The 25392-nt window shown below is 36.5% G+C and overlaps 1 protein-coding gene across 5 annotated transcripts in view; it reads left to right on the top strand.

Moving 5' to 3' along the window:
- The window catches only part of Ack-like (activated Cdc42 kinase-like), a 154365-nt gene that overhangs the window by 45275 nt on the left and 83698 nt on the right, over nt 1–25392 (top strand). For all 5 annotated transcript variants that reach the window (XM_071781179.1, XM_071781180.1, XM_071781181.1 and 2 more), the window contains exons 3-4: nt 2337–3920; nt 4325–4564. In XM_071781179.1, coding sequence (XP_071637280.1) covers nt 2337–3920; nt 4325–4564 — 1824 coding nt within the window. The remainder of the gene's footprint in view (nt 1–2336; nt 3921–4324; nt 4565–25392) is intronic.

Here is a 25392-nt window from a genome sequence, read left to right on the forward strand (position 1 = left end):
TTATAGCGGAGGCTAAAGTGAGGCTGCTGAAGGACCGTGCTGCGCTTCTTGGACGCAACTTTGTAAACAAGGCTATTGCATACAATCGAAACGGACTTTGTGACAAGTTGCAGCGACTCTTGGATCGTGAGTGCTACGTCAGATTTCGTCAGCCACAGTACAGAATGTCTCTTCTCTCGGAGATATGGAGAGGGACACGTACATACATAGCCGCAATCGGCCCTTCCAGAAAATTTGAAATCTTCCAGGGTGCATACAAAGCGCATACATTCAGACTCAAGGTAAACCATGCAATTGGCAGAGAGAGAAAAAGCGAGGGATTCTCGGACCGAGCTCTGGTTCGAAAGGTGATAGATCTGTACTGTTTGAGTGATACCCCGGAAATTATTTTTACGGACGGATCATACAACGAGAATTCAAGATTTACTGGAGCCAGTATAATTATCTGTGATCAAGAAACAGCGTATAAGATGAGTCTACACTATCAGTGTTCCTCATATATGGCGGAGGCTTTTGCAGTTAAATCTGCCCTACAACTAATGAAGACTCAACATGCAGACAGAAACAAAGATATTGTCATTTTTTCGGATTGCAAATCTGTTTTACAGACTATATATAATAATCACCTTAATGTACATAAGAATAAATATATTACAGAAGCTAGAATATTAATATATGAACTAGAATGTGTGTATGGCAAGAATGTCGTTTTGGTGTGGATTCCCGCTCACATCGGGATCGCGGGCAACGAGATGGCCGATGCGCTTGCCAAGGAGGCGGCCAATGAGGAGGCCGATCCCTCCATTGAAATTCCGGTGGGGGATCTCATGATGCGTGCTAGAAGAGAGACGTGGGACGCCACGCAATAATCGATTATCCGTGATTCCGCGTACAAGGGTGCTTTTTACTTTAAGAATTTTTACGATAGACAAGCGGTGAGAAAGGTTAATGCAGAGAGATACTTTGTCACCCTTCAGATTGAGGGCCAATCATTATAACCTCGGAGCGTCTTTGAAGAGGAAAGGTTATGTTGACGATGAAAGATGTAAATGCGGATATGAGAAGGAAGATTTGCAACATATACTAACAAGATGCCATAAGTATGACGCTCGTAGGATTGATATGGACGTGGAATTAAGAGCAGAGGGCTATCTGGAAGAAATAGATCTATGTCGTCTCATTAATTCGAAGAATTGGAATATTTTATTTATTATTTTTAAGTTTTTAAAACACATTGACAAAGTCATCTGATCCCTAGAGGAAAACATTAATTTTGGTTTAGCTTTATTGTGCTAATTACCCTAGGGTCTAAAGCACCGTAATAGTCCTCATCCGAGGACGCCTGAACCCCCCCCCCCCCACAACAACACACACTTTGTCGCTATATAAAATTCAATATAGCAGCAGCTGCATAAACACAGTTTACTTTGACCAATCAGCGTAATTTCACGATCACGTGATCATTGGCGAATCTCTGTTACACTATAGGATCTCTAGAAATGCCTAGAAATGCCACATGAGCGCATGCACAATTGCTCATATACACTTATCATACCATATGTACCAAAAGTTCCGAAACGGCCAATTATCTCAGAAAGTATTGGTTTATAGGAAAAATGTTTTAGATAAAAGTTGGAGGATGTTCAAAGAGGGCCAATAGACAATCTTATTAAATTTTGGGTCCGGGGGCCCGTGTTGGGCCCAGTAGAGTTCAAGTTAAATTTTATAAATAATAACCTTTATTTTTTGTTATATTATCTTTTTCTACTAATTAATTTGAACAACTTTTGTCTGAAACATTTTTTTATTTGCCTAATATTTTTTTAGATATTTAAGGAAAACTTAGTAACTTTTTCAATATTTAGCTTACGATATCTCGATGGTTATTTGTTGAAGGAAAAAGTGGTACAGGACTTTTTGACTTAATTTGATCTCAAGAATATTCTGTTGCACACAATAGTACCCTAACTTTTTTAAATACTTGTGTAGACATCTCCTTGGAGCTTTTACGTTTGCACAAGTATTTAAAATAGTTGGGGTACTATTGTTGGGATACTTAAGAACCATTTTCTGATAAAACATTTTTAAATCTACCAGGGTCGTGCATCTTTGACATCTTGTATTTTGAAAACGAAGTAGTTTAGGGCATATGTTTATGAAACCTTTTCTTCTTAAAATAAGCTATGGAATATTCCCTTCAATTTTTTTGTATTTGGGAAACACCTCATATATGTAGTATACATGATATAACCAATATTTAAATATTAATTTGTTCAATTATTTATTTTATTGTTTAGTAAGATGTATTTAATGAAATAAAGATATATTTTTATTAGGAGACTTGAAAGTGCAAACAACGGCACAATTGAAATATGTAACAGAAGATGATTTAAATGCGATAGGGATGAGCAAGCCAGAGATGCGCCGTCTAAAGAAATACTTCCAGAAGCATTTTCCTCAAAATTATCTATCAAAATTTAAGAAAATGCTGCTACCGAAACGCGAAGAACAGTCTCCTGGTGTGCTGGGTATGTTACCGGAAGAGAGACATGACAAGCCGTCAGTACGTGTTCCCAATAAACATATGATTCCGGCTGATGCAATTATCGTGAATAAGGAACTTGGGGTAGGAGAATTTGGTGTTGTTCAGCAAGGAGTATGGACGAATGATGGAGAAAGAATACAAGTTGCGATTAAATGTTTATCGCGCGAGAGGATGCAGAACAATCCTATAGAATTTTTGAAGGAGGCCGCGATAATGCATTCGATTGATCACGAGCATATTGTACGACTGTATGGCGTCGTACTCGACACGAACTCACTGATGCTGGTGACGGAATTGGCTCCATTACGCTCATTGCTGGAATGCCTTAAAGAGCCTAGTTTGCGCGCGAGTTTTCCGGTCTTATCGCTGTGTGATTTCGCTGTGCAAATCGCCGATGGAATGCAATATTTGGAAACAAAAAGATTAATACATCGTGATCTTGCTGCCAGAAATATCCTTGTGTTTTCCAAAAACAAGGTTAAGATATCGGATTTTGGGTTATCACGTGCTTTAGGGGTGGGTAAAGATTACTACCAGACAAATTTCAATGTCAATTTGAAATTGCCCATCGCCTGGTGCGCGCCTGAATGTATATCCTATTTGAAATTTACATCTGCAAGCGACGTTTGGGCGTATGGAGTAACATTATACGAAATGTTCAGCTACGGCTTCCAGCCCTGGGCAGCACTGACCGGCCATCAAATTCTTGAAGCGATAGATGAGCCTAATTTTCAAAGATTGGAGCAACCTGAGTGCTGTCCAAAAGAATATTTTTCTTTGATGCAACAATGTTGGCAACATGAACCTTTGAAAAGGCCCAAATTCGCCGACTTAATTAATTTATTGCCCGAATTGAAACCTGAGCAGGTGCAAGCAGTCCAAGATAGCATCGAACCTGGCCAACTCGTTTATAGGCAGAGTGATATAATCACAGTTCTGGATAAAGGTAGCACCAATACTTTATGGAAAGGCGTTCTAAATAATGGCAAAACGGGATTCTTTAATCCGGCTCACACAATCGCGTATCTCGGTTCTAATCTGCCTAGTAACAAACCTGGAGAATTCACACGAGGAGATGGTAAAAATGCTTACTCCTCGCAGCGTAGAAAAATTCGCACGGACATGATATCCTCACCACAGGGCGATCTGAAGCATACCGGTCATGTGGGTTTAGATGGAGCATATTTTGGTGATATCAGCTTTCTTGGTGGAAAGTATCCGCATTTGCCCCGTCAAGTTGTAACGCCATACAAACCACAAGAGGACGCAACTGATAATTCTAGTCAAATTTCAAATCAGGACGCAAGACACACAGATATGAATACAGAATCAGCCAGGGAAAGTAGAAGCGTACAAGATATTGAAAGCAAACATGGTATTTATTTATCTTTTACTACAATAACTTTTTTATAAAGCAAAAGTACTTGTTAATGGAATTTATATATCTGCATGTACAGATTTATTTCATAAAAGTTTAACATATTTACAATTAGTTTTATTAAATAGGTATAATTGGTATGAATTAGAAAATGGATTTTTATATAGAACAAAGCGTATTGGTCAAATATTAGTTATATTTAACCTTTAGAGGCCGGGGGTGGTCGAAATATCGACCACCCAAAAAACACAAGCTATTTGAGGTTTTTAGGCAAAATTTGGTGTGTTAAATAAGGAAAAAATAGTTATAAAAAAAAAAAAAATTTTCCCGGCCTCTAAAGGTTTCTTGATATCAACTCTGTTTACTTCAAAAATGTAATGTTATATTATATGTTTATTTAGAGAACTTTTGGTCTGATATAAATTCGGAGATATGCCATGTGACTACAGGCAACAACGCGAACAAGCAAGTTATGACACCAAATATAGGTAGTAATACTGATGTTCTTGGAGCTGACCACGAATACCACGAAATCAGTGATGAGGAAAATCAAGAGAGTCCATTAAGATTTGATAAGACGTTGAATTTTGATTTTGGTCCAAGTCTTATGGCAGAAATGGATCAGATGTTCAGATCATTAGGTAAAAAGCAGAATTTAGAAAATATTAGATATTCTACGTTATATCGGATGTTTCTCAGTGAAAAAAGTACTTTGATGAAAATAGTTTATTAATATAATAAAAACAACAAAAATCGTTAATTTATGTGAATTATTATGAACGTGCGTATGCGCATGAGCGTGTGCGTGTACGTGTGCGTATGTGTGTGTATGATCAAATATATGTATACAAAGTGTTTCCAAATACGTGGGAAGTATTACAGTGGTAGATTCAAGACACATAAACAATGAAGAAAGTTTATATAAATATATCCTATTTGATCTTGTTTCTAAGTTATAACCATTTTTGTGCTCCAGTAATTTACAGCTGTTTATCTTTATAGGAGTTGCTCGAAATGGCCATATTTGGTTTGATTTTTGTAAACAGTGCTCAATATCTCCTGAATATTTCCCGATTTTGTTGATTTTACACAATCTATTCAGTGAATTATTAAGTGCTTCTAGCAAGAAAACAAACTAAAATGAGTAAACTTAATAGAATGTATGAAATCAACAAAATCAGGAAATATTGAGAAAATATTGAGCACTGTTTACAAATACAAACCGAATGTAGCTATTTCAAACATCTCCTATAACATTAAGCAGCTCCAGCAACATTACTGGAGTACAAACATAACTATAATTCGTAAAGAAGGTCAAATAGGACATATGTTGAAATAAACTTTTTACATTGTTCTTGTGTCTTGAATCCACCACAGCAATACTTCTCATATATTTAGAAACATCCTGTATGTTTATATTTAATATAATCTTATAATATAGGCTTGGATACAATAGTATATTGTACAACTAGTGAGAAAACTCGCTTCGCTCGTGCGACCAACTTCACACTCATTCAGAATCGACCACTCTTCTTTCCACGAGTTGTTCATACTATTTTTCCTAATAAGATGTTCAGAGTGTTTTAAAACGTCGTAATATTGCATTAAAAAATAAGATGCTAATACGGCCCTCTGAAAATTTTAGTTTAGGATATTTTCATGCTTTTCCTTTTTCTTTTTCGTTTTTTTTTCTTTTTCTTTTTCATGTTTATCTCCACTGTCATCTTTACATTTTCGTTTTTCTTCCTCTATCATATCATTTTTCTGTTTCATTCTTTAATGATACTCTACGAGTTTTCGACGTTTTCAAACATAAGCAACACATTGGCATCAAAAACTCAAAAAACAATTTTTACTTCGGTCTTTTCTACCCCTATTTTATATATAATTCTTTTAAATTCGGTTGATTAGACTTAGCTTTATATGCGATCAAAATTATGGACCTTTAATTGCATATAAAGCTGGGTCTAATCAACCAAATCTTAAAAAATTATATATGAAATAGGGATAGAAAAGTCTGAAAAATATAATAAAATTAGAAATAGATCAATATCTCCAAATTTGCGGAAGTTAAAGCATAAACGAACATTTCTATAAAAATTCAAAATTTTATTTAAAAAAAACCGCTTTACCGATCATTGCCAAATTCAATCCCAATCTTCCTTATATGATACTCTATCGATTAAAAAAAATGCACTAACTCAAGAACTGATTAACTAAATTTTAAAGAATTATATATGAAATAGGAGTAAAAAAAACTGAAAAATATAATAGAATTAATAAAAATTGTTAATAATGAAAGGATTACCGATTTCTACCTAAAAGAATCTACATGATTGCCCTAATTTCCGCAAATTTTGAGATATTGAGCTTAATTTTTTTTTATGGATAGAGTATCATTAAAGGTAGGTTGGTGTTGAATTTGGCAATGATCGGTGAAGGGGTTACCGATTTTTGCCTAAAAAGTGTACAAGTTATACATGTAATCTTATATGTAGAACGTATTATTAAAGAAAGGTTGTTTTGAATTTCGTGAAGATTGGTGAAAGGGTTACCGATTTCTGCCTAAAAAATATATAGGGTAGACCGAGGCGAATGGGATTACTAATTAGCACGAGAAAATAGCTCGTTTGAAAAAAAAAACACTAACCAAAACTGTCTTAAAACTTATATTGATCCGATTTGCCTCGGAAAGAAGATTGTTAGTGAATTTGGCGAGGATCGGTGAAGGGATTACCGATTTCTGCTTAAAATGTGTATAAGATGTACATGTAATTTTGTATAGAGTATTATTAAAAGAAAGTCGTTTTGAATTTTGCGAGGATCGGTGAGAGGGTTACCGATATCTGCTTAAAAAATGTGTAACGCTTTCTGCTTTTTAATGATACTCTATATAAAATTACATATATAACTAATACATGTAACTTTTAAGCAAAAATCGGTAACTCCTTCACCGATCCTCGCCAAATTCAATACCTTTCTTAAAAATGATCCTTTATTCATCAAATAACTTACACATTTTTTAAGCAGAAATCGGTGTAACCCTCTCAGCGATCCTCGCAAAATTAAAAACAACCTTCTTTTAATAATATTCTATATAAGATTACATGTACATCTTATACACTTTTTAAGCAGAAATCGGTAATCCCTTTACCGATTCTCGCCAAATTAAATAACAATCTTCCTTTAATGATACTCTATCTATTAAATAACTTAGGGTATATTGAGGCGAATCGGATTAATATAAGTTTTAAAACAATTTTTGTTAGTGTTTTATTTTAAACGAGCTATTTTATCGTGCTAATTAGTAATCCGATTTGCCTCGGTCTACCCTATACATTTTTTAGGCAGAAATCGGTAACCCTTTCACTAATCTTCGCCAAATTCAAAACAACCTTCCTTTAATGATACCTTATGGCTTATATATAAGATTACATGTATGACTTGTACATTTTTTAGGCAAAAATTGGTAACCCCTTCACCGATCATTGCCAAATACAACACCAATCTATCTTAAATGATACTCTATTCATAAAAAAAAAGTGTGCAAGTAGAAACTTGCACATTGCTTCCTCATAGTTTTTAAGTGTGCAAGTAAAAACTTGCACATTGCTTTCTCATAGTTTTTAAATGTGCAAGTAGAAACTTGTATTAGGTTGGCAACTAACAATAAGTTCCCGCCGTTTTTTTTAATGTTACTAGACACTACAGACGCGCGCTTTGCACGCGCTATTTAGCTTTAACATTACACACATATACAATGACAGCTGCTCATGAAGTAAGCATAGCGAGAGAACCAATCGGCATCGCGGAAAAGAGGGAACAATAAACGCGATATATTCGAGTACCGACTTTGCACGCCTTTTTTTAGAGAGGAACATTCCACATGTCATTAAATGTTTTTGGCATAATGTTTTAAATCATTCGAGGTTCAGAAGTGTGGAGCATGGGTTCCGCATGCTTTAAGTGACAACAACAAAAATCAATGAGCCACAATCTTCGCTGGTTTTCTTGCTCGTCACCGCTCAACTTATGGACACAAGCAACGATTTCTTTACCGAATCGTTACTGGCGACGAAAAATAATGCCTGTACATTAATATGAAGCAGCGCAAGCAATGGCTTAGCCCCGGTAAACAAGCGACACCGCGCGTGAAACAAGATGTTCATCCGCGTAAAACGATGTTGTGCGTATGGTGAGACTGGGAAGGGATTATCCATTACGAATTGCTTGAATGGAACCAAACAGTCAACGCGGAACTCTATGTTCAACAAATGGAACGACTCAACACGGCTATTCAAGAGAAAAGACCTAATCGGCAGCATGGAGTTTTTTTGCTGCACGACAACGCCCGCCCTCATGTCGCCAATATGACCAAGTAAGCCATTCAAACGCATGGCTGAAGAACTCCATGCTGCCGATTAGGTTTTTTCTCTTGAATAGCCGTGTTGAGTCGTTCCATTTGTTGAACATAGAGTTCCGCGTTTGGTTCCGTTCAAGCAATTCGTAATGGATAATCCCTTCCCAGTCCCACCATACGCACAACATCGTTTTACGCGGATGAAGATCTTGTTTCACGCTCAGTGTCGCTTGTTTACCGGGGCTAAGCCGTTGCTTGCGCTGCTTCATATTAATGTACAGGCACCATTTTTCGTCGCCAGTAACGATTCGGTAAAGAAATCGTTGCTTGTGTCCATGAGTTGAGCGGTGACGAGCAAGCAAACCAGCAGAGATTGTGGCTCGTTGATTTTTGTTGTTGTCACTTAAAGCATGCGGAACCCATGCTTCACACTTCTGAACCTCGAATGATTTAAAACATTATGCCAAAAACATTTAATGACATGCGGAATGTTAAAATTTAAAAAAACGGCGGGAACTTAGTTGCCAACCTAATACATTGCTTCCTCATAGTTTTTAAATGTGCAAGTGGAAACTTGTACATTGCTTTCTCATAGCCCGGGAAAAAATGATTAGATATAATCATATATAATTATATCTGGTATATATATAATTATATATAATTATATATGTTTTTATGTGGGGTCATATCTAATTATACATGGCCACATGTGCAATCAGTGGTCCCACATACAACCAGATATAGCACCATATCTACTTGTATATAAATGTATATAATTTTATGTGAAGCCAGATATAATGATATGTGAGTAGTGCACTCTACATATAACTAGATATAGTATTATATACAACTATATATGCAGTCATATATAGCCAGATATATTAATGTGACTAATCTGGCGCTATATACAACCAGATATAGCACCATATCTAATCGTATATAAATGTATGTGAAGCTAGATATGATGATATATGAGTACTGCACCCGACATATAACTAGATATAGTATTATATACAACTATATATGCAGTCATATATAGCCAGATATATTAATGTGACTAATCTGGCGCTATATACAACCAGATATAGCACCATATTTAATCGTATATAAATGTATGTGAAGCTAGATATGATGATATATGAGTACTGCACCCGACATATAACTAGATATAGTATTATATACAACTATATATGCAGTCATATATAGCCAGATATATTAATGTGACTAATCTTGTCCTATGTACAACCAGATATAGCACCATATCTAATCGTATATAAATGTATGTGAAGCCAGATATAATGATATATGAGTAGTGCACCCTACATATAACTAGATATAGCATTATATACAACTATATATGAAGTCATATATAGCCAGATATATTAATGTTACTAATCTTGTCCTATGTATAACCAGATATAGCACTATATCTGTATAGATATAGATTCGCAAGTCATCATATATGCTGCAGATATTTATAATCCTAAATTTAAACATTTATTGTAATCGTTTTTATATTATTACAAATATTAAATTCAAAAATTTGTTACATAATATTATATAATTCAGTAATATTATAAAATAATACTGCAGGTAATGTGTGCGTATGGAACTTGGCAAACTTTCAGCGTAATATTTAACAATTAATATTATTAGTAAAATTCATAATTATATATACTAATAACCATGGGTATATAGTGTTTTATAAAGAATATAATTTATTTTCATGTATTTTGGCTTTATTCAGCTAGTGCATCATGCATATATTACAACTTGGCACTGCTTGACATGAGATAGTGCCGTGTCTCTTGATACCGTTTTTATACCACTGTCCGTCAAATTTTAAATACGAGAAACGAATCCTATTAAAATATATATATATATATATATATATATATATAAAGTTTCACATACATTTTGACATGATTATATATAAGTTCATATAATTTATATATAAAATATATATATATATATATATATATATATATGTAAGAATTAAGCATTTATCCATGTAGATTATATATGATTATATATAGCCATATATAAACTTAAATTCGGATTATCCGATAGATGGCATCCGATAGGATTTATTTCTCGTATTTAAAATTTGACAAACAATGGTATAAGAATGGTATCATAAGAGACACGGCAGTATCTCACGCCAACCAGCGCCATGTTATATGTAAATCATTTCACTTTTAATTCTGGCTTTTGAAAAAAATATACACTTAATTTATCAATGCTTTATTCCTTAATCGAAGTTAACAGAATTCTTTTTTAATATATATAAAATATTTATTATGTTAGATATAATCACATATGATTATATATAAAATCAACATTAAATATAATTAGATATAACCACATACAATTATATATAACCATATATGGTTATATAATTATATGTGGTTATATATAATTATATACAATTATATCGGGCCATTTTTTATATCTAATTATATCTAATGTCGATTTTATATAATCATATGTGATTATATCTAATCATTTTTTCTTGGGAGTTTTTAAGTGTGCAAGTAGAAACTTGTTTAAGTGAGCAAGTAGAAACTTGCACATTGCTTTCTTATAGTTTTTAAGTGTGCAAGTAGAAACCTGTACATTGCTTCCTCTATGAGGAAGCCAAATTAATAAATATCCTCATAGAGGAAGCAATGTACAGGTTTCTACTTGCACACTTAAAAACTATAAGAAAACAATGTGCAAGTTTCTACTTGCACACTTAAAAACTATGAGAAAGCAATGTACAAGTTTCCACTTGCACGCTTAAAAACTATGAGAAAGCAATGTACAAGTTTCCACTTGCATACTTAAAAACTATGAGAAAGCAATGTACAAGTTTCTACTTGCACATTTAAAAACTATGAGGAAGCAATGTGCAAGTTTCTACTTGCACACTTTTTTTCTATATCTTCATATTTTCATAATTCCTTTACCATTTTTTTCGAAACGTGAAGAGTCGAAGAATTAAAACTGTGCACGAAACTCGTGTTTCTAATGCCCCTAAATTAAAAGAAAAAAATATATTTACGAATATCTACTTTTTTGCATGCGTACTATGCACGAGACGAGAGAGACATACACAAAAACATTTGCGTCAATATATGATGTAATAGTTTATTAATATTATTTTTGTTTTCGTTTTATAATATATCAATGCACTTAGATATGTACACATTTTTTGTTTTTATCTTTATTTTAGATTTTTTGCTATATTGACAAATATACATGTTCAAGTATTAGTTTTTCTACTTCAGCGGCCATAAACGCAATGTTAAATACACCCAGGTAGCAGAGTGATGTCAAATGACATATTAATTACGTCTTATGACGTTTTCTAACGTCATTCAGACGTCTTTAGACGTCATCTTGCTACCTGGGCAGTCAACTTTAATCATATCTCGGAAATTATACGGTAAATCAAACCCAAATTTAACACACATACATCTATTAATATCTAAATTAGTTTTGCTGCAAGTTTAAAGAAAATCTGGATTTTTATTATTTTTTACCCAACCACCTTAATGAGTGCAACTGTACCACATAAATGTTCGATTTTTCCATCATTTCTCTCAATACTAGCATCTCTCAAAGTATTCCTCGTTCAACTATCACACTAGCACCGTCCGAGAACGATTTCGCTAATTATTCACTTTAGGGGACACCACGTCGATGACTTTGAACTTAACATATGTTGTCAAGGACATGACTCTGACAATGAGTAACTTTTTCTTGTAACTTAATCGGCGGTCATTGCTTATTTAAAAATTATGAAGAAAAAAGTTTGAGAAGTATAACAGATTGTGTCAGTGCTAAGGGAAGTAATTTATTGATATGTGCGTATTGACAGTACACATGTAGGCGGTGCTACCGCCCCTTCCCCGTACGCAGAGGTGGGTGGGGGTGGATTCTTCGGTTTGCGTGAAAAATTGAAAACACGAATTGTACAAAAATAAATCTTGTTTTGCCCACGGTCGTATACACAGGTCTGGCAACTCCGGTGGTGGGGGGTGACTCACTTATTGAAGCTAGTCGGGCTACTAGATCGCAACGACAGCGGCGGCCAGACAATGAATTACAAAACGCGCCAAATTTAAGTACGGTTATAACGAGACAAATAAAGAACGCGATGCTGACTGGCAGGAAATAAATTCGTTGTACATGCAGGCGAGCATGATAAATATGACCGAGTCTTATTATACCGTGATTTTAAATAACGTTTAGTCGAGTGTCTTTAGCTACGGCATGAGACATTTTGATGATATTAGTGTCCGATTCCGGATGAATCATTGATACAATTTTAACATTATTCACTCATGAATAATGTTTAAATTGTATCAGATTTGAAAAAAAAACACATTTCAGGTTTACATGGTAAAGAAAAAAGTACAATATAACATTATTATATAAAGAGCAGTTTATTCATTCGTCAATTTTGACAGCTTTTTTTTCACAACAAATTTTTTACTTAATTTTAAGTTTTGTTGATGAGCGTGTTGCCTCATCCTTAACCGAATGTAATAGACTAATGCAAAGGATAGTATGTCAGAAGCGTGCTCTTTGCACGGAAACGTAAAATCATAAGTTTAATAACTTCATCGAACGTTAACTCAAAAACATCTACATGATATGCATATTTTGCGAAGCATGCTTCTACGTGACGGATGAGATTAAAAAATTTAAGATTGGCGTAAATCAAGCCACCACGAGTTTTTATATCTATCAGTTTCGTTGCCGCGTTCGGTACTGAAGCTCGACTGCAGGAATCAATTTTCACAGCTTTTATACAGGTATCATCCCTATTTCAAATAAGAAATGCATCAAATAATTTTAATATATTCGTACATTGTATTACTCGTTATTTTCACTATAAATAATTTAATTTTACTTATGCGTATGAGTAACAGCAAAAAATTTTTAAATATTTCCTATTACATTGTATCGATTTCAATGAATTTTTTTTAAATGCAAGCGCTTATCACAAAGATCACATTTCGTCACTATATTCTATTTAAAGTCATCACTTTTGCAAATCGCATATTAGAAATAAGTAAGTCATTATTGTAGATATTTATAAGTCCAATATAGGCACTAACATTTAATTTCTTGTGAATATATTTTAATATGCAGTTGCTCAACATAATGTTACTGTGTTAAAATAATTATAAAATCGAATTTTGCAGTTTTAATATTTATTTATACAAGTACTTAAGCCTTTTAAAAATAATTTTCTTCTGTACATTTATGTCTAACCTTTTAATACTCTCTAATGAAAACATTTTTTTCTTTTTTAAAATAAATTTTAAAGTAATTTTTAAATGTTATTATTTGTATCAGTTTGGATTATTTCAACATTGTAAAATGTCTTCCCTTATTAGCATAGTGTATATAAAAGGTAATAAAAAAATTTAATTTAGAAAAAGAATAGACAAACTTTCAAATGACAAGGAATAAACAAAGAAATTAGTTTGACAAAAATAAACAATTTTAAAGGCGATTCAAGTACTTGTATCAAAATAAGCAACGTTTAATTTTAACAAAATCAATTTCGGAATTGTTTCAATTACAGCAGAATATTAATCGCTCGAAAAGTGACTTAATCTAAGGTTAAAAGTTATTAATGAACTTTGACAATTGTAACTCGCACTATTTTACTCGCACTACTAATTGTAACTAAAGATAAAAAGTTCACCCTATGCCGCGAACAAACGTCGCAGATATCGCGGTATCCACTGGGTGTATCCGAGACGCGGCAATGATCGACCGCAGAATCGTAGATCACGCGGACGTCAGGAGGGTTACGAGCACAGGTTACGAGTAAGGCGAAGGAAAGGTCGATGATGATGCAAATGCCGAGGGAGACGGCCAGCCACAGCAGCAATAGCGTCGTTATAGGTTACGTCGTTATTATGACGGTTATTATGACGATTATTAGACGGCGTTCCGGGCCCAATTCAGCGTAGCAAGGAGATAATGCTAGCGAAGGTGGTGAGCAAGTGAATAAACGACGTAGGCACACAGATTATATTTTTCAAAATTATTAACTCAGCGGCTATATACGTGACACAACACACGACCGTGCATTGAACCACTGAACATATAATAATATAACGGCGGCTACGGTCGTGGACTGTGGTACGACCGTGATGGCGGCTGTATACTAGATAGTAGCGACATGTGGTGGAGATATCATAAATTAAAAAACCTGCTTCAATAAGTGTGCTACCCCCACCACTAAAATTCGGCCCGAGTTGCCAGACCTGTGTATACGACCGTGGTTTTGCCCTATTGGGATCTGACATAGAGGCGGAGCTTAACCAATATGGCGTCCATCGGAACACAGTTTTGCACGTCAATGCCACGAGATCTGTGTATCTTCCAGTGCTTTCACTTTCGACCACCAAATGTCATGGCGACAAATGTCAGATCCCAATAAGCAGGCCGGGATGAGGTGGAGTGAACCTGGCTTCGATTCACTCCATTTTGTCTCTACTTACAGAGCGAAACAAGGTCCTACATGTATATTAATATACATTGTTTATACATACAACAACAGTGTTTAGAAATAGTACTAACTCGCGCAGAAGCTAGGTTAAAATGATTTGATGAGGAAGCCGTAAACAAGACTAAATTGATGGACTGTACTTGAGATTGTGTACCTATTCGCAATAAATCAACAAGGTTATTTGTAGTTGTCTTACAATCAAAAAGAATGTGTTGTTCGAACAAAATGTTATACAATAATACGAGCTGTGAATAAATACAAGAGAAAAGAAAATGATTAATGTCGAAAGATCCTTTCTATGATTTTTCTGTATTTCCTCGTTAAGCTTGATACTTCTCAAAAGAAACAAATATTCCCTTCAGGTATGAACAAATCATGTAGGAATGTGTAGTATATTTGCTTCTCCTTTCTGAAAGGAACTTAACGTAGTCAAGAATAATACGTTTGCTTTTTATATCAACGAAAGGAACCTCTTTTGTTAAACACAGGTGAATAATATTCAATGCATATTCAAATATATAAGAAAACATTCATCAATAGATAAATTAATATTTTCGTATTAAATTAGTGTGTCAACTCTCTCTTTCTTTTGTTAAGAATATAAAAGCGTTTCTCTTTTCAAAGATTATCTCCTTCTGAAAGCTAAAGGTTTACGTATAAACGATGAAATAATAACTAAGAACTTTTGATTACGTAGGAATCCAAAATCTAAAGGCACTTACTTATTGTTATTGACACACCAATTCAAAATCAACGCACGAAAATATATGTAGTAGGTCGCAAAGAACAGAATATTAATATTGAACGCAAAATCTATGTAATCTTAATGTACGCTGATAATTATTTTACATAGTAAACGCAAGTAATCGAAATAGTATGAATTGTCATATATAACACGCTAGAACAGCAGAGCTTTGTTCGATATACTTTATAACTTATAATTAGTATTTAATATCTTGAAATCAAGCGATTCGTACAGAAATCGAGTAATAATAAGGAAGATTGCAATCTCACAATAAAGAACTGAAAATACGTTAATCTGAGCTCAGTATCGTTATCGCTACACGGTGTTAAGAAAAGAATGGCCGACTTTATTTCGTTAAGGAAGAGTCCCTGTTTCACTGACTCGTGCGTCTGAAATATGAAAAGGATATTGAATCCTTTTCCCCTGTGCTAGATGTAGATCTAGCGAGCTCATTGAAGGGCTAAGTTTCAGCCCTCAATACAGAATGAAAGTATAAACGTTACCTGAATCATCCAATCGTCACGCTTTCGTTCTTATAATGGTGATCATTCCGACCAAACTTCTGTGATACCGTCTCTAGGCATCGTTGGATCATGAACGATTCTTCACAGTTTGATTACACTGGCCCTCTGTGATACCGTCTCTCGGCATCGCTGGATCCTGAAAGATCCTTCACAGTTTGATTGTAATGGCCGCCGTCCCTTATGTTGAACATCGACGGGGCGTACGTGACGATCTCTCTTTCTCTGTCTCGAGTCCAGCGGTCTGTACTTGAATACATCCGTCGAAATACAAAGCGATTCGTCCCTCAAACAACGCAAGAGATTATTGAATCTGAGACTCGATTAAAGTACTGAAAATAGGACCGCGTAACAATGACTCGATTCGCATTTACTTAGCGAACAATCTCGAAATCACGTCTCGACGCGACTACTGTGACAATGTGAACCGTAGGACGGACCGGACACGAATGCCGTTCGACGCGCCGCGCGCCGCAGGCATGCACACGCCCTTTCGCGCTTGCGCTGTTACGTGCTCTCTAACGCTCTCGATTTCCGGTTGCCACGCGGCTTGCGCCGCGCGCGCGCACTTATTCATGTGAAGCGGTAGCGGTAACTACCCGCTTTACCTTTGAATATTTTGCTTTATCTTTAAACAAACAGTGTCCTCAAACTTTATGTTTATGTCCTTCGATACCGATGTTATAACACTTATATTTTTCGGGTAAATATTTAGTATTAGGGAGCCACCCCCAATTTCCAAATATGGGGATAAACATCCAATTTTAAAATATGTTGTCAAGGTCATCACCTCGATTAATGTTGTGAAGGTTTTAGTTGGGGGTCGTTGCTTAAACAAAAAAATATAATGAATAGTATGCGTGAAAAAGTGTGTGCAGCAGTGGGCTCCACCATCCAAAAAACTAATTTAACCCAACCCAATTGTTGTGTGGATGGACTACATGTAGTGGCACATGTATGATCACACATACAGTTTTCCACTCATACAAAAATTGGGTTGTGTTAAGTTGGTTTTTTTGGGTCGAATCCCACTACTGCATCCACGCATGCACTTTTCCACCCATATAACATTCTTTCGTTTTGTTCAAAAACGTATCGAATATGTTTAATTTTATCAATATTGGAGGTGAAGAGATGTGTAAGTTTTTTTAAAGAATTACCTAACTTTTTAATAAGCAACGACTCCCAACTAAAACCGTACACAACATTACTCAAAGTGATGACCTTGGCAACATATTTCAAAATTATGAAAATTGGGTGGCTCCCTAATATTAAATATAAAATATAACGTTTATAGCAGGTATGTAAAACACAACTCTGAAAGATAACTGCTTTTATTCAAAAGCCCTTTACACTCGCTCGTGGCTTTTGCTCTTGGCGCGCTTACTCCCTCTGCTCTCTCCCACCAGGGCCGCCAGCTTCAGATACTACAACCATTCTTCTCTCAAGAAAAAGAAAATCAAACGGGCACAGTAACAACTGTGCCGCAACCAACAACGTAGAACTACGTTTACTGTCACTAGTTCATGTTAAAGTATTCAGCGAAGTTAAAGTATTCAGTTGACGTAGCTCTTTGCTAAATACTTTAACATGAACTAGTGACAGTAGACGTAGTTCTACGTTGTTGGTTGCGGCACAGTTGTTACTGTGCCCGTTTGATTTTCATTATATTGGCAATTTTTTCTAATTCTATTATGTTCTTCAATCTTTTCTACTCCTATTTCATATATAATTTTTTAAAATTTAGTTGATTAGTTCTTGAGTTATATATAAGCGAAAAAATGTGCAAATTTCTAATTTGTACACTTTTTTTATTATATTGGCAATTTTGTCTAATTTTATTATATTCTTCAGTCTTTTCTACCCCTATTTCATATATATTTCTTTAAAATTTAGTTAATTAGTTCTTGAGTTACATAAAATTTGCTAGAAATACGTACATACATAGAAACCTAATAAAGCTGGGTCTAATCAACCAAATCTTAAAGTATTATATATGAAATAGAGGTAGAAAAGACTGAAGAATATAATGTAATTATAAAAATTGCCAATAATTAATATATACGACTTTATTTCAGCTATGTGCCAAGAAAGGCGTTTTTTCAGTAAAAACGTACCCAAAAACCTTTACAAGTTATGGCATTCAATTTCCCAAAATAACCTGGTTATTGTGCAACCTCACAGAATTATTTATCCCTTTCCCTTATTAACCCTATTGACATCTTCCTCCGTATCCTTCCTTCTACTTCTTCTAGTTCCTGTAGCTCATTCCCTCTCTTTCCTTTCATCTGTTTTCCTTGCAAGCTATTCCTTTTATCTTCCCTCTGACTCGTCTCCTCCGTCTCCTGTCGCACCTCGCCTCCAGACTCTGCGCCTTTTTTCTATTTCCTTTCCTCCACATAACTCGTCTCTCTTCTTCTTCTACTTCCTTGTTTCTCTCTTCCTTTTACTCTCAGCTTTTACCTACTTCCAGAATACGTCTTCCACCTCAATTTCAATCCACGTGCTATCACCGGGTGCTCCTCTCCTTCGATCGTCCCAACCTCGATCGATTTCTTATCGACCTCCCTATTCGTCGCCGCGAGTCGATCTCTCCTTCTTCACTGTGCGCATGCACCGCGAGCCCCAATACTGCGCCTCGACGTCCTGCAGTGGCGCCAACCCACTCTTTTGGAGGGGCCGGCACCCCGCGCCGTCTCAGCCCCAGTCAGAGCCCTCCACCGTCTCACCGTCTCCTCGCCGTCACGCCGACTTCCGCAACATCGATCCCTTCTCACCGCTCTCGCCTCAGGTGCCACCTTCTTCTTCGCCCCGTCATCCTAACCTCTTACTCCAGCCTTCTCTTCTCGGGCAGATTTCTGACGTTCCTCTGCATTTACCATCTCGCCTCCATTTACTCCTCTTCCTTTCCGCTTTCTGCACCCCTGCCTTTCCTCTTCCACGTTCCCTCTCCTCTATAAACGCTTTTTCGGACGCACTTTTCCTCCCTTTCTGTGTTCCACCTGTTCCCCCGCCGAGGGCTACGGGCCTCCTGCCAATAATTAATATTAAATTGCCAAAATTGAAAGTGGTTGAGACCTGAGCATAATTATTTGCTTATAATATTGTTGGGCTTCCTCATTTAGAAAGCTTTTTGAGACTTTTGAAACTTTCAAAAAGAAATGGGGCTGTATGGGGCTATCTAATGACGTATTAATCATTACTCTACAATTATTTAGTTTCAAAGATATAAACGTTCAAAGTGTGAAATGTTTTCGTTTCATCTGTGCTCCCAATGTTACCCCCTACTTACTGTCGACAAAGACGTAGTTCTACGTCAAAAAATAAAAACTTTTCCTTACAGTACTACGACCATTTAATGGCCAGAAACGTGTTCTAATTGCCGCTAACGTACCAGTTAATCCTGCATGCATATGTCTTTCGTGTTCGTGCATTACTATCATGCGAGTAAATGCGTGGCTGCTGGGTAGCAACATAGGATGTTTGTGTTCGTAATGTAATTTGGAGTTCTTTAAACGTCCCCCTACACGCAAAATATGATGTTCATCCAAAAATGGATTTAACGATAAAACTTTGCTGTTAGACCGCACCGTTTTTTGACGCTCTAAATAATTGATTTCGGGTGCGAAATGCATTCTTTGCACTGCACTATTCTAACGAGTGTGAGCAGTGATTTGTTCAATTCATCTATAGATAATGATCCCGTGTATTTTTGTTTTATGTTTTTTCTTGAGTTATTAACAAACCGTAAACAATAAGCCGTTACGCGAAGTAATTTTATGTATGGCGAGAAACGATTAAATATATCAGAATCGAATTTGATCGTGGTACAAACTACCTTGCTATCCTTTAGTTCAGGAACTGAAATAGGTATTATATCTGTTAGCGAAATGTGAGATCCGGGCGTAACTCCGGTTCGCTAATTGGCGTAAGATGCCGGGTCGACCCCGACAGGGATCCGACGTGCGATAAAATCAGACACTTGTGTGATGGAACAATGCACAAACTATATTTCGTCAGTTTTCAGTTACAGTTATGGTGAACGCGCCCTTATGTGAGCGCGTCACTATGCGCGCACGTGATCTGCTTATGGCGTGGCGCACTAATTATTCGCGACGCGAATATGTTCTGCCGATCGCGAGGCGATGGCAATTCGGAAGCGCACGGTCTGCATACACTTCGCGAAACGCACCGGCGGCGTTATAAGACAGTCGCACCTGTTCGTAACGCACGCGAGATTGTTCACAGTAGGTCGATGCGATTGAGACGATCGAACGTATAATGGCGTGGCGCGATGCGACTTACACGCGGTGTTCTCACCGCTCGCTGTGGCGAGGGCGGATTGTAGCGGACGCACTAACGGCGCGAGACAATTAGCGGTGCTCGGAACGAGCTGTGTGTGCACGACGATGTTTTAGAATCGCGTGAAACGGAGTAACTTTTGCGGATGCATGGCGGTATGCCACCTCGTGATCTGGAGTACTTGAGACTACTGTCGAGAACGGAGCTCTCGCGGCCCTTCGCGGGCCCGTTTCGGGAGCTTTCGGTTACGCGCGACGAATATCGACCAATCATTCGCTTTTCCGTGATCATGCGATCACGGCATGACGGATCGATACTCGTCGGGAGAACTTCGCGGTCAAGTAGGCCGCGGGGGGCGGTGCGAGATCCCTTCGTTCGGAGGGCGACTGACGGATGGCGTCACTTGTAGGGTAACAATCCGCGATCGCGACGAAAATTACGGAACAGTATCTGTACTTGGCCAATGATTTGGTTCGAGTCTTAACTACGGAGGGCCATTCCACCATAACTGTGCTGTCGCGATCTTACCTAAACTCATACCTTTAGAAACAATGTCGGCGGGGTTCTCGCTGCCCACAACGTGAGACCAACATTTACTATTTGTAAGTCGCTGTATTTCCGCGATTCTATTCTCTACAAAAGTCTTTAACAGACTAGCTTCAGTTAGTATCCACGCTAAATCGATCTGGGAATCGCACCGATAGAAACTATTATAATGGAAGTTAGGGATACGATTCAATGCTTCTGTTACTTTCTCGTGAAGACGTGCCAATAATAATGCACCACATAGCTCAAGACGCGGAAAACTTATCGTTTTAACTGGCGCCACACGTGACTTGGCGCACAACAATTTAACTGTGATATTACCGGACTTGTCCACTGCTCTTATATATATGCATGCTCCGTAAGCCATCTCGGAAGCATCACAAAAACCGTGTAGCTTTATGCTAATACATTGATGAGTTAACGCGTATCGTGGTATTGAGATTTCATTTGTGAATTTCATATCTTCGCAAAATTGATTCCATAATGTTAGCAGTTCGAGAGGCAATGCCTCATCCCAACCAATTCCCAATTTCCATATTTTTTGCATGATGATTTTTCCCAAAACGATTATAGGGCTAATTAATCCTAATGGATCAAACAGTTGTGCTATAAATGACAATATCGTTCTTTTAGTGATTCTACTTGACTTTAAAGTGCTTGCCTGGTAGTTTAATGTATCGTCGTTCGAGTTCCACGACAACCCAAGCGTCTTTGAATTAACTTCTTGCGTTAAATGTATTTGATTAGGACCGGGTTTGGGTTGTATTGAATCAATAATTTCCCTGCTATTGCTATTCCATTTACGTAAATGAAAGCATCCGCTGCACAGTACTGTGTCTATGTCCTGCACTAGCTTTTTCGCGTGTTCGATTGTGTCAGATCTCGAAATTAGATCATCCACGTAAAAATCGTTAATGATAATGTCACATGCCTCAGGGTAAACATCCTGTTTGTCCTTTGTTGTTTCCTGCATGGATTGAATAGCCTCGAATGAAGCTGGTTCTGTACCGTATGTTATTGTGTTTAATTGATAATGTCGTAATAATTCTCTTACATCCCAACGCCATACGATGCGCTGGTATTTTTGATGAGGCTTATGAACGTTGACCTGCCTATACGTTTTGGCTACGTCTGCCGTAAAGACAAATACGCGTGCTCTAAACCTAATTAATATAGCGACTAGGCTGTCCTGAATGATTGGACCGATCATCAAAACGTCATTTAATGATAAATTAGACGATGTTTTGGCTGATGCGTTAAATACTACGCGGACCTTAGTAGTCGTGCTAGATTCTTTAACAACGCAATGATGCGGTAAATAATAAACTGAATCGCTATCAATATCGTTTGGTTCCACTTCCGTCATGTGGCCGAGTTCTATGTATTCGTTCATGAAGTCTACGTATTGTTGCTTGAGACTCGGGTCTTTAGATAATCGCTTTTCTAACGCATACAATCTTTTAATTGCTGTGCTTAGCGACTTTCCGAGTTTATCGACATTTGCCCGAAATGGCAATTGCACCGTAAATCGCCCTTGACTATCGCGCTCTACAGTTTTGACGAATAAATTCTCGCATTCCGATTTTTCTCGTGTAAATTTTGGTGTTGGAAGATATTCCTCGACCTCCCGAAAACGTTCTAGATTATCATGAATCTCTTGCACGGTATTGAAATGACACAGCGATTCCGTTTTCTTGTATGTAGGCATCATAGGTCCCGATACGACCAAACCTAACTTTGTTTTTTGAAGACACGGTTTTCCTTCTCCTAATTGAATTTGCCCTGCGCAAAGCAATCCCCAGAATATACCTGCGCCTAATAACAAATCTACGGTTTTAGGATAATTAAATCGCGGATCTGCCAATGAGAGACCCTCTGGTACGCTTAATTTTGAGATATTATAGAATCTATTCGGGAACTCTTGTGTGATATTATTAATTATCAAAAATGACAGCTTTATAATCGTTGTAGAGTGATTTAATACACGTTTTAGTTTTATGCGATATGTTAGTTATGCTTTGATTAACTCCGCATACCGGAAATTTTATAGGAGTCCTTATGTGCCCTAATTTCTGTGCTAATTGTTTTGTAACGAAATTCGATTGAGACCCGTTATCTAACAAGGCTCTACATTGATGAGCTTTACCGTTATTATCGAATATAATAACCCTAGCGGTTGCTAAAAGTATATATGAATCATGAGTTATCTGTATCGCATGCATGGTTGCGGTTGATTCTGGTGACGTGTTTGTCTTATCGTTATCTTCCGCTTTGTTTATGCTTATGGTCGATTGATCCTTTGTCTCGGGCTCGACCTTTGAATCGCCGAAATGCAATAACGTGTTGTGTCTACCGTTACATTTTTTACATCCACCGGCCTTGCAATTTTTACTATAATGATTATTTCTTAGGCAATTTGTGCATAGTTTCAGTTTTTTAACCTGTGCTAATCGTTTGTCAACCGATAAATTCAGTATGTCTTGACATGAATATATGTTATGCGAACCTTTGCAAAATGCGTATTTTATTACGCTTGACGCTAAATGAGACATTGAATTCGCCTTCGATTTGTCTTTCGAATCCTTAGCTCTGTTTCGTTTATCCGTTTGTTTATTATCCTTGGCTAATCTCTCAAGAATTTGACAACGTTTGTTTAAAAAAGTTTTAAAATTATCGATATTTGGTAGTTCCCTATGCTTAACGGATATCTTTCCCCATTCGTTTCGTGACGTCGTATCTAATTCAGACGCGATGAGAAAAACGATTATTGAATCCCAGCTCTCGACTGGTTGACCTAATAATTCCAATGCGCGTAAATGTTGTGACATGCTGTCCGATAATTCTCTAAGGGAAACGTGTGAGTCTTTAATTACCTGTGGCAAATCAAATAAAGCCTTTATATGATTGTGACCCTGGTGGAAATAATTTTACAACAATTTACGTATTTCTATGAAAAATTACAATCTTCTACAACAAATTACAAATTTCTACAAATTTGGGAAAATTGTAGAAATTCATGGTAAATTGTAGTAAATTGTAATAAATTGGGTAATTATGCATAAAAAGACCTCACTTGCCAATGACCTTGACCTTGACATATGTTGTCAAGGTCACCCTCCTGAGTGACCTTCAAAAGTTTTTAGCCGGCGGTCGTTATTCGTTAAAAAGTTATTAACAAAAAAAGTTTGGCGACCTCACCGATTTCAATAACCTTGATATATGTTGTCAAGGTCATGACCCCGAGTGACCTTCAGAAGGTTTTAGCCGTCGCTCGCTATTTGTTAAAAAGTTATTAACAAAAAAGTTTGGAAAATATAGTAGCTATTTTGAGTATTGGAAGGAATAAATGACTAATATATGTGTCGAAATAGTTCACGCATACACTTTCCACGCAAAACGAGGTGCCACATGGGTTCGTGACGCGCTTTATAAGCTCGAAATATATAAACCTACTTAGTTTATTGTAATTCTTTATCACCCCCCTGCGGTCACATGGGTTTGTGGCGCGCTTTAAAAGTATTAAAGTGTTTAAAGCGCGTCAACTAACCTACGTAGGTTAGTGACGCGCTTTAAAAGTATTTAAGTGTTTAAAGCGCGTCAACTAACCTATGTGTTTAAAGCGCGTCACTAACCTACATAAGTTAGTTGACGCGCTTTAAACACTTAAATACTTTTAAAGCGCGTCCTTCCAAAGGTCACTCAGGAGGGTGACCTTGACAACATATGTCAAAGTCAAGGTCATCGGAAGGTGGTCCCTATTACTGCATAATTACCGTTCTTTATGCCTTCCAATACTTAAAATAGCTGCTATATTTTCCAAACTTTTTTTGTTAATAACTTTTTAACGAATAACGACCGCCGGCTAAAAACTTCTGAAGATCACTCAGGAGGGTGACCTTGACAACATTTGTCAAGGTCAAGGTCATTGGCAGGTGAGGTCTTTTTATGCATAATTACCATGCATAAATTGTAGTAAGTTGTAAAAAGTAATAGAAAATTGTAACAACTTTTTTACGAACATTTTTATGAGACGTAGTAAATCGTAGAAGTTGTAGATTATTGTAAAAATCATAACTATTTACAACTATCTACAACATTCTGCGAATATTTTTTATGAGAACGTAGTAAATTGTAGAAGTTGTAGATTATTGTAAAAATCACAACTATTTACAACTTTCTACAACGTTCTAACAAAATTTTTTATAAAAATTTTAGTAATTTGTAGAAGTTGCAAATTATTGTAAAAATTATAACTATTTACAACTTTCTACAATATTCTAAAATATTTTTATAATTAAATGTAAGATATAAACAAAGTATACTTGTCCCACTCTAGGCTGCGGCCCACTTGACGCTACAAATGCTTTGAAGCATTTTTCTTCTTCTTCTTTCTTTATTGAAAGAAAAGAGAAGAAGAATGCTTCGAAGCATTTTGTAACGTCAAGTGGACCGCAGCCTAACTTATATTGCACCAG

This window comes from Temnothorax longispinosus, chromosome 6 (assembly GCF_030848805.1).
Source record: "Temnothorax longispinosus isolate EJ_2023e chromosome 6, Tlon_JGU_v1, whole genome shotgun sequence".
Classification (NCBI taxonomy): domain Eukaryota; kingdom Metazoa; phylum Arthropoda; class Insecta; order Hymenoptera; family Formicidae; genus Temnothorax; species Temnothorax longispinosus.